General features: G+C 42.6%; 1 protein-coding gene across 1 annotated transcript in view; it reads right to left on the reverse strand.

Moving 5' to 3' along the window:
• Positions 1-11,510, reverse strand: part of WDR93 (WD repeat domain 93) — a 48,850-nt gene extending 37,340 nt beyond the window's left edge. Inside the window, exons 1-3 of the mRNA XM_055417812.2 lie at positions 11,397-11,510; positions 2,103-2,447; positions 914-1,106 (exon numbers count right to left, since the gene is read on the reverse strand). Coding sequence (XP_055273787.2) covers positions 914-1,106; positions 2,103-2,405 — 496 coding nt within the window. The 5' untranslated portion in view covers positions 2,406-2,447; positions 11,397-11,510. The remainder of the gene's footprint in view (positions 1-913; positions 1,107-2,102; positions 2,448-11,396) is intronic.
• Positions 11,511-11,532: the final 22 nt, after the last annotated feature.

Consider the following 11,532-nt stretch of genomic DNA (forward strand, 5'->3'; position numbering starts at 1 on the left):
GGCAACCCACTCCAGTGTTCTTGCCTGGAGAATCCCAGGGATGGGGGAGCCTGGTGGGCTGCCGTCTATGGGGTCACACAGAGTCGGACACGACTGAAGTGACTTAGCAGCAGCAGCAGCAGCCTTAGTTCAGACCTTCATAATTTCTCTCCTCAATGGACACACTAGCTCTTCCTGGTCTCTCTACCTTTCCATTTGGGTTTTTCAAACTCCTATCAGGGTGCTCTTCCTAAAATGTCAATGGAATCAGGTCATTCTCCTACAAAAAGAGTATCTTCCAGGACACCGTCCATAGTTCTCTGCACAAAGGTTCCCCTGCCTGGTTCATCCTTAGGCTGAGGGGGGAAAGCAAGCCTCGCGTATGTGAGCAGCAGGACTGCTGAGTGCTGGAAAGGGTGTGGACTCTGGGGCTACACTGTCTGGTTCAAATCCTGCCTGTGCCACTTTCTCTGTTGTTACTTAGTTGCTAAGTCATGTCTGACTCTTTGCAAACCCATGGACTATAGCCTGCCAGGCTCCTCTGTCCAGGCAAGAATACTGGAGTGGGTTACCATTTCCTCCTCCAGGGGATCTTCCCAACTCAGGGATCAAACCCGCATCTCCTGCATTGGCAGGCAGATTCTTTATCACTGAGTCACCCAGGAAGCCCGCTTTCTGCGTTACCTTTTCAGAAAAACAATAATAAACTATACCCATCTCCTAGGCTATTGTGAAGGTGAAATGGACCAACACATGTGCAATGTTAGAACAGTGCCTGGCACACCACACTGTCCTGAAGATGTTGGCTGCTACTACATGACCAGGGAGAACTCTCCATGTCTGATCCCTCCCATGCCTGGAAAGAAGATTAAACTGAACAACAGTCTACAGGTACCTGTAAATTAGGCTAAAAAGGAAAGAGAGGAACATGTACCCGTTTCATCCACAGGAGCAATAAGTATTTCACTACCCAAATCTGTGACCCAGATGGAAATGACATCAACCTTAAATTTCTCCCAAACATATAACTGTTTAGCGTTATGCAGATTATAGATAGAGAATCCTTTGCTTCCTCCAATAAACACATAGTCTTGGGAAACATCCATGCAGTTTGGCATTGCGTTGAGCTGGAAAAAGCAAAACAAAGAGAAAAGGAACAGTTTTCAGTTACTGCCATCTGCAAGTAATATGAGCTAAATTTTCTCTTTTGGCAGCACTGTGCAGCTTATAGAATTCTCAGTTCTCCAGCCAGGATCGAACCTTTGCCCCCTGCAAGGGGAGCATGGAGCCTTAACCACTGGACCACTAGAGAAGTCCTGAGCTAACTCTTCAAAAAGGGATACAGGTCCTTCCTAGTTATGGTATCCCACCCAAATGCAGTGCCCATCTAAATATCTTGCCCAGATATCAAGAAAGTCGTAGTATTCTCCATTTAGGGGAAAGGGGCAAGAGAAAGCAAGGAAGTTAGGAAGAAGTGCTCATTCACAACACCAAGCATGGCCACAGACCTGTGATAAGTGGCCCCGTGGCCCCATTCCCTGTACTTGTTCTTCTAGAACACTGTGGAAAGAGTTGTAGCTGACACCTGGGCAGATTCTCAACCACTAAGGAAGACAGCGATTGATACACTCTGAAAGATTTTCAAATAACAATAGGATGTAAAAGGTAGATGTGCATAATCTTCAGTTAACCAGAACACCCATTTACCCAGGCAATGACTAGATCCATTTTAATCAACATCAGCATGCCTGTAATCTTTCCAACATGCACCTGTCCTACAGGTGAATGAAGGTTCCTGGCAGGAATTCCTTCCCTGGATCAGGTGTTTTCATTTATTACCTTAACACTCAGTTGAGGGGACTTCCCTGGTGGTCCAGTGGCTAAGACTCTGCCTTGAAATGCAGGGGACACGGGTTCGATCCCTGATCAGCGAGAGAGCCCACATGCCCCAGTTAGTGAGCCCATGTGCCCTGGAGCCCTGTGCTGTAACAGAAGAACCCACATGACAAAATGAAGGTCCCACATGGTGCAGCTGAGACCCAACACAGCTAAATAAATAAGTAATTAATAAAATAAATGTTAAAGCCACCACTCAGTTGAGAAACAAGGCAGCTGCTCCATACCTTACTTTCTCTAAGTGGTTGGTAGATGGGGGGCTGGGTCTGGCAGAACTCAGCTTTCTTTGAGGTGTCCCTCTCCTCAATAATTTCCCACGAACGGTCAAACAGTGAGTTCACCATCTTGTTGATCATTCGATATGGCTGGGGTAGGGAATCTTGCTCTTGATCTGGATCCTTGAAGACCCAATCATCTTCATCGTCCTTAGACCAGTCCTTCTCTGTTGGGGACGGCACCTCCAGTGTCCCCTTTCGGGTAAAGATGGGGAGCTTCATCTTCTGACTTCGACTTCCTTTGGGACTTGCCATCACAGAAGATAGCTTTGGAAATGTCTATGAAATTCTGAAAAGCTGGTCAAAGAAGTAAGCCAGGGTACTTAGAGATAAAAAGGGGAAGTTATCAGAAGACAGCATATCATCCTCCTTAGCGTATTTGCTTATGGGCGCTATTTAGTCTAGAGCCTGGCACCTTCCTCATTACTCCATCACTAAGATATGCTCTTCATTTTAATAAGGATATCAGCAGGGACAGGTTTTGACTATTCCTATCTTTCAGGCCACCCCAAGATGACATGTGCTATGATGAAAGGAAAGGAATTTGACTTCTTGCTGCCTTTCTTCACCTCCTGATAAGAGAGTGGCTTTCTGTCCCAAAATGAATATACCCTTTCTCTGCAACTTATGCCTTCTCCTGGCTCTTCCACCTCTGCAAGTGGCTGGGTAGGGGGCCATGATTCTCTGCTTGCTTTCCTTTCACCTCCAGTCAGGTACAGCTCAAACACTTCCATTCCTTGCTGTCCAGTTTACTCCTTCCTGTCTATTCCCCCTGCTGCCACCAGCTCTGTAGGCTCAGTGCCCAGAGCCTATGAGATTTTTCAAGGACTTACAGAAATATCTGAGACCTGAAAAGAAATTGACTAAAAAAGAAAATCCCACAAAATCAAAATCAATATTTATGAAAACATTGACAGATTATCAACTCCACTGTGTGCACATAATATCTAAGTCTATAAGGAAAGAACAAGCAATCTGTACTTTATAAAACTCAAAACTGTACAATTATAAAAAGGTTTTCAAATGTTACAGTTAAGAAAAGGCATTTAATGTGGAACACAGGGTACATTTTAAGATGTTTAATAGGTAGTGGAGTAGGGTCTTGCACTGTTGGAGTGCCTTGGGGCCCTGGAAGCCTTATAAAGGCCCTGCTACCATCATCTTTTCTCACGTGTGAGAGTATATTTGTGATGTTTCTGTGCAAAGTGAGAAGAGACTATCTGGGTCTGAGTCTGAAAGGAAAGAACCATCTGAAATCATCAGTGGGAACACTAAACTGAGCTCACACAGGGCCACAAATAATGCCTGTTTCCACCAGCAAGAACAGAAAACCTCATTATTCACAAACACCGGGTAGATTACTCAGGAGAATCTAGCCAAGTAGTGGGAAAAATTAATGCTATTCAAATCCTGTTCCGGTATTGCCCAACAAACCTTGGAAGTCAGAAGATCAAACTTAATGAAGTAACTTGGCTACACACCAGAACAAGTATTTATAGGAATACAAATATGAAACCAAGCCCCGATAAAACTAAGTTCCCTTACTGAGTTTCTGATTAATCTTTCTACCTAAAACTTTACTCCCTTGCCTCTCACCTTTGACTTCACTCTGTTTCTTCTCCCCTCTGACCTCAATCCTGAACACTAGTCATCCAGAATCAGATGACTAAAATTGCAGTTGCTGATAACATCGTGAATGTACTAAGATTGCCGTTATAGATATCATCATTAACATACAAACTCAGGTTCTCCCGGGCAAGATTAAGCTCTTAGATCCCCAAGCCATGTACTACCCAGCCAGAGAATCATGAACTGGGTCATCCTAACTCCCAAAACTATGACTAAGACATGTCACAGAAATGTCACAAGACAACGAAAGTCCCAATTTCTTTGTTTTTCCACTTTAAAATATTCCTAACCCAAAACCCAGGAAGGAGTGGATCCAAGACTCATTTCCCACTCCCTTGCTTGGTGCCCTGCAATAAACCCTTACTTTGCTGTAAACACTTGCTGTCAGAATTTGGCTTTCTGTGTCATGGACACATGAGCCCTTGCTCAGTTACAAAAATAATCAGCATCCAATGAAGTAAAATTCACAATGTCTAAGATCCAATTAAAAAATGACTGTGGTATATCCACATTATGGGATACTACTCAGTAATAAAAATAAAAAGACTACTGATAAACACAAAAACATGGATGAACCTCAAAGGAATTATGCTGAATGAAAGGAACCAGTCTAAAAACTATGTGCAGTGACTCCATCTATAAGGCATTCTTGAAAATCAAAACGAATAGTGGGGAACAGAACAGTAGTTGTCAGGAATTATAGGTGGGGGGTGATGTTATTTAAAATAGAAGAGCATGAGGGAATTTTGGGGATAGTGGGACTCTTTCATTCAGATTGGAAAGAGTGCAGAGCTATTCCCAGACAATATGATTATCTATAGAGAAAACCTGATGGAATCTTTTTAAAAAATTTTTACTAGAGCTAATAAAGCTAGCAAGGTTTCAGAATAAAAGTTCAATATACAAAAATCTACTCTATTTCAAAAATTAAAATTAAAAATGCTATTGATAATAGTATAAAAATATGAAATACTTAGGGTTAAATCAGACAAAAGATATACAAGACCTGTACCCTGACAGCTATAAAATACCACTGAGTGTATGTGTGTTAGTCGCTTAGTCATGTCTGACTGCTTGTGACCCCATGGATTGTAGCCAGCCTGGCTCCTCTATTCATGGAGTTCTCCAGGCAAGAATACTGGAGTGGGTAGCTGTTCTCTTCTCTAGGGGATTTTCCTGACCCAGGGATCGAACCCAGGTCTCCTGCATTGCAGGCAGATTCTTAACTGTCTGAGCCACCAGGGAAGCCCATAAAATATCACTGAGAGAAGACCTAAATAAATGGAGAAAGAGATCTTATTCACGGGCTGGAAGACAATGTTTTTAGGGTGTCAATTCTCCCCAAATTGATTTATAAAAAATTAAAATAATCCCTATGATAATCCCAGTTAGCATTATTTTTTAGAAATTAAGAAGTTGATGTTACACTTCATATGGAAATGCAAAGTACCTAGAATAGCCAAAATTACTTAGAAAAAGAAAGAATTAGAAAATTAACATTACCTACTTCAAGACTTAAAAAGCTACAGTAATCAAGGCCGTATGATATTGGCACTTAAAAAAAAAGACAACAGATAACAAGTGTTGGTGAGGATGTGCAGAAAAGGGAACCCTCATACACTGCTGGTGGGAATATAAATTAGTGAAGTCATTACAGAAAATAGTATGGAAGTTCGTAAAAAAAAATAAAAGTAGAATTACCATTGTTGTTGTTGTTCAGTTGCTAAGTCGTATCTGACTCTGCAACGCCACAGACTGCAGAACTACACAAAAAAGGTCTTAATGACCTGCATAACCAGGTTGGTGAGGTCACTCACGCAGAGGTAGACACCCTGGAGTGTGAAGTCAAGTGGGTCTTAGGTAGCATTACTAGGAACAAAGCTAGTAGAGGTGATGCAATTCTAGCTGAGCTATTTAAAATACTGAAAGAGGATGCTGTTAAAGTACTGCACTCAATATGTCCGCAAATTTTGAAAACTCAACAGTGGCCACAGGACTGGAAAAGGTCAGTTTTCAGTCCAGTCCCAAAGAACTACCATATGATCCAGCAATTCCACTTTTGGGTATTTTTTCAAAGAAAACAAACAAACAAAAAAACTGTTTTGAAAAGATATATGTATCCCTAGGTTCATTGCAGCATAATTCACAATAGCCAAAATATAGAAGCAACCCAAGTTCCTATCGATAGATGAATGGAAAAAGAAGATGTGATATACATAATGGAATATTCAGTTCAGTTCAGTTCAGTTCAGTCGCTCAGTCGTGTCTGACTTTCTGTGACCCCATGAATCACAGCACGCCAGGCCTCCCTGTCCATCACCAACTCCCAGAGTTCACTCAAACTCATGTCCACAGAGTCGGGGATGCCATCCAGCCATCTCATTCTCTGTCGTCCCCTTCTCCTCCCACCCCCAACCTTTCCCAGCATCAGAGTCTTTTCCAGTGAGTCAACTCGTTGCATGAGGTGGCCAAAGTATTGCAGTTTCAGCTTTAGCATCAGTCCTTCCAATGAACATCCAGGATTGATCTCCCTTAGAATGGACTGGTTGGATCTCCTTGCAGTACAAGGAACTCTCAAGAGTCTTCTCCAACACCACAGTTCAAAATGGAATATTACTCAGTCATAAAAAAGAATAAAACCTTGCATTTGCAACAACATGGATAGACCTAGGGACTGCTCTGGTAGCTCAGTCAGTAAAGAATCTGACTGCAGTGCAGGAGACTTGGGTTCGATCCCTGGGTCGGGAAGATCCCCTGGAGAAGAAAATGGCAAGCCACTCCAGTATCCTTGCCTGGAAAATCCCATGGACAGAAGAGCCTGGTGGGTTGCAGTCCATGGGGTTGGGCACGACTGAGTGAATAACACTAGACCTAGAGTGAACTATGCTAAGTGAAATAAGTCAGACAAGAAAGACAAATTCCATATGATTTCATTTATATGTGGAATCTAAAAAAACAATACAGGGACTTCCCTGGTGGTCCAGGGGCTGAGACTCCATGCTCCCAATGCAGGGGGCCTGGGTTTGATCCCTGGTCAGGGAACTAGAGCCCAGATGCCACAACTAAGAGTTCACACTCTGCAACTAAGACCCGGTGCAGCCAAATAAATTAAATTAAAAATACTTAAAATACAAGTGAACAAACAAAACAAAATAGTCACAGATACAGAAAACAAATAGGTGGCTGCCAGAAACAGTAGGGGATGGAGAGATATGTAAAATAGGTCAGGGAGATGGAGAGGTAAAAAAAAAAAAGACAAATATATCAATGAAACTAAATAGAGAAGACAGATTTAGATTCACACATATATGGACAGTTTGTTTTTGACAAAGATAATTCAGTGAAGAAAGGACAATCCTTTCAATAAATAATGTTGCATTGGTTAAATATCTATATTGGGGAAAAAAGAACTCTGATCCATACCTTGCACTATATTCAAAAATTAATTCAAAGTAGTTGTTGTTTAGTCACTAAGTCGTGTCCGACTCTTTTGCAGCTCCAAGGACTATAACCTGCCAGGTTCCTCTGTCCATTGGATTTCCCAGGCAAGAATTCAAAGTAGACCATAGGCCTAAATGTAAAACTTAAAACTATAAAACTTCTAGAAGAAAACATAAGGAAAAACCTATGCAATCTTCAGTTAGACGAAGTTTATTTAGATATGATATTAAAGTACACACTCCATAAGAACAAACTGATAATTTATACCTTTCAAAAACAAACTTATGCTCCTCAAAAAACAGGTAGCCCAAAGACTAGGAGAAAATACTTGTAGGCAAAATGCTTGTATTCAAAATATTTTGAAAATTCTTAAAACTCAATAATAAGAAAATGATACAATTTTTTTAAATGGGCAAAAGATTTGCATCCACACATAACAAAAGAAGATATACAGATGGCAAACAGGCATATTAAAGATGGTCTTCATGGTTAATCATTAGGGAAGTGCAAATCATAATTACAGTGAGACAGTACTACCCATGTATTAGAATGTCTGAAGTTAGAAAGATAGACCATAGCAAATGTTGTTGAAGATGAGGAAACCTGGAACTCTTCCAGTTGCTGCTGGGAAAGTAAAACACTACAGTTTAGAAAACAGTTTAGCATTTTCTTAAAAAGTTAAATTTACATCTACCACAATATCCAGTCATTCTCCTCCTAGGTGTGATATAAGGGAACAGAAATCACATGTCCATACATAGACTTGTAAATGAACATTCATTACAGCTTTACTTCCAGGAGCCCCAAACTGAAAACAATCTAAATGTGTATCAGCAGGTGAACAGACAAACTCCTACACATTCACATCACATTCACATCAGTGGGAACATGAAACAGTAGAGCCACTTTGGAAAACAGCTTAGCAGTTTCCTACAAAGTTGAAAACACACTTAACAGGATTCAGCAATCCCATTTCTACATATGTATGCAAGAAAAATTAAAATGTTTCATATGAAAATCTGTACTTAAAATATTTATAGCAGCTCTATTTATAACTGCCTCAAACTGGAAACAACCAAAAATGTACTTCAGTGGGTAAGGAGACAATAAACTATGGTACATCCATACAATGGAATACTACTCCGTGATTAAAAATTTGCAAACTACTGATATACACAACATGGGTGAAACTCAAATGCATTATGCTAAGTGAAAGAAATCAAATAGAAAAGCTACATGCTGGACTTTCTTGGTCCAGAGGTTAACACTCTGCACTTCCAGTGTATGGGCATGGGTTTGATCCCTGATTTCGGATGTACCACACGCTTCACAGTGTGGCCTAAAAAAAAAACAAAGGCTACATACTGAATGATTCAATTCATGATACTTTAGAAAAGGCAGAATTATAGGTATAGCAAAACAAACTATACAAATCTGTGTTTATCAGCACTCTATGCTCATCTCTATTGTCTAACATATCACTGCGCTGTACTTTCCTCTTTTCTTGTATCCCTCATTAAATCTATTGCCATAGGCCTAGAGCTTAGCACAGTGGGTGGTACAGTTTAGTTGCTTCGGGGCCAGGTTCTCACATCCTGCCCAGCTCTCATCCCTGAGGAAGCCAGGCATCCAACCCAACTAGCTCTCAGCTCCTCAGGCCGCCCAAATGGGGAGACCAGGTCTCACAGACTGTGACTCAGACAGATGGCCACTGCTAGAGGGTCACAGAGACAGGGATGGGGGAGAGGTTCACTGCTCCTCCTTGGGCCAAGGCTAGTGGAGGGCCTTAGTGAGGGCTCTGGAGCCCTCAGGACATAGGCCCCAATCTGTTCCCTGGGCCTTCCAGCTCCCCCACTAGCACAAGGTGGTAAGCTGGAGGGCCTCCAAGAGAAAGCCTGAATCTGCCTCTTACCTCACTCTCCACCTGACGACCACCACACCACCAACCCCTGACTCAATCTCTTCTCCAATGGTCCCTCTTGACAGTTACCAGTGGGCAGGGTCCACTTCGGTGCTGACCAATAGCTGGGCAGGACCACTAACTGTGGCTCATTGACAGTTGGTTGCTTGTGGGCAAGGCCCACTGAGGCACTGACCAATGGCTGAGCAAGACCTGTTGCCTAGTAACAGGGTACAGAGTAAATGAGGCACAGCAATTGGGAAATGAGTGCCTCAAGGCTGTATATTGTTACCCTGCTTATTTAACTTATAAGCAGAGTATATCATGCGAAATGCCCGGCTGGATGAAGCACAAGTTGAAATCAAGATTGCCGGGAGAAATATCAGTAACCTCAGATATGCAGATAACACCATCCTTATGGCAGAAAGCAAAGAGGAACTAAAGAGCCTCTTGATGAAAGTGAAAGAAGAGAGTGGAAAAGTTGGCTTAAAGCTCAACATTCAAAAAATGAAGATCATGGCATCTGGTCCCATCACTTCATGGGAAATAGATGGAGAAACAATGGAAATAGTGAGAAACTTTATTTTCTTGGGCTCCAAAGTCACTGAGGATGGTCACTGCAACCATGAAATTAAAAGACGCTCCTTGGAAGAAAAGCTATGACCAAACTAGACAGCATATTAAAAAGCAGGGACATTATTTTGCCAACAAAAGTCCGTCTAGTCAAAGCTATGGTTTTTCCAGTAGTCATGTATGGATGTGAGAGTTGGACCATAAAGAAAGCTGAGCGCCGAAGAATTGATGCTTTTGAACTGTGGTGTTGGAGAAGACTCTTGAGAGTCCCTTGGACTGCAAGGAGATCCAACCAGTCCATCCTAAAGGAGATCAGTCCTGGGTGTTCATTGGAGGGACTGATGCTAAAGCTGAAACTCCAATACTTTGGCACTTGATGTGAAGAACTGACTCATTGGAAAAGACCCTGATGCTGGGAAAGATTGAAGGCTGGAGGAGAAAGGGATGACAGAGAATGAGATGGTTGGATGGGATCACTGACTTGATGGACATGAGATTGAAGAAGCTCCAGGAGTTGGTGATAGACAAGGAGGCCTGGAGTGCTGCAGTCCATCCATGGTGTCACAAAACTTTGGACACGACTGAGCAACTAAACTGAACTGAACTGAAGGGCTGTGCTCATCCTGCTCTGTTACAACTGGGAAAGAACTAGAGATCAGCTTTCTCCACAGTGCCATATTCCAGCTGGGTTTTCAGGTATTCCAAGGAGTCCAAGAATCCTGAACGTGAAACTGGTCTTCTAGATCATTATGATGGTACATTGTCAAGGTAGGAGAAAAGAACATATCTTATACAACAATTGTTACCTTGGTTTAAAATTTAAATATTTAAATATATGGTTTGTGGGTCTCTATTTGTACTTTTACCCAGGGCCTACAAATGTGAGGGGCAGACCTGATCATGGGAATAAAGTTTAAAAAAATTGATGCCCTTACTTTGTGACAATAAGTGAGTGTAAGTCGCTCAGTCGTGTCCAACTCTTTGTGACCCCATGGACTATACAGTCCATGGAATTCTCCAGAGCAGAACTGGGTAGCCCTTCCCTTCTCCAGGGGATCTTTCCAACCTAGGGATCGAACCCAGGTGTCCTGCATTGCAGGCGGATTCTTTACCAGTTGAGCCACAAGGGAAGTCCAAGAATACTGGAGAATTCTATAAAATTACTGCTTACCGAAGAGTGGGGCTTCATGTCTTCAAGCCTCAAAAAGCAAAGTTCAGTAGTGTAGTTTTATTGTAACCTCTTTTAGCCCCCACTTCCTTCATATTAACCCTTTTTCAGAATTCCCTCAAGGAGCAATCTTCTTTCAGTGTTCATTCAATAATCCTAACAAAAAATTCTCTCACTTTACCTAGCTCTCATGCTAAAATACACCCCATGGATTGGCTTATCTCTGTTCTAACCATTTCCTTCCCCAGATCTGGAACTGCTGATGCTCAAGAAAAAACAGAGGTACAGAGCTGGGAAATGATTAGGCGCCTCAGTCCCCAAGCAAAAAGTTAAGGGAAACCTCCTTTCGGGACTCCGCTGTGGAGGTCCCTGGGTACCCGGGATCTGCGGGGAGGCGCAGGGCGTCCCAGGGACTCCTGAGGTTGAGGAGACAGGTCCCCTCAGATCCCCCGCTAGGAGATCCTAGAGATAGAGGGGAGTCCTGCGACATGTGAGGAGCCGCGGCACCCCGATCAGAAGCAGATGTTTCTCTCACCTGGACCAGCAGCGTGGCGTCGCCGTAGTAACCACAACTTCCGGTCCCAACCGGACGTCCACTAAGTCTCCCTTTGGAAGGTGTACACGCCCCCGTGGGGGCGGGGAGACTCGGTCCCTCGGGTGTGGAGAAGCTG

The sequence above is a fragment of the Moschus berezovskii genome, chromosome 21 (assembly GCF_049115385.1).
Source record: "Moschus berezovskii isolate FMDL1 chromosome 21, NW_MosBer_1.0, whole genome shotgun sequence".
In the NCBI taxonomy this organism is placed as follows: domain Eukaryota; kingdom Metazoa; phylum Chordata; class Mammalia; order Artiodactyla; family Moschidae; genus Moschus; species Moschus berezovskii.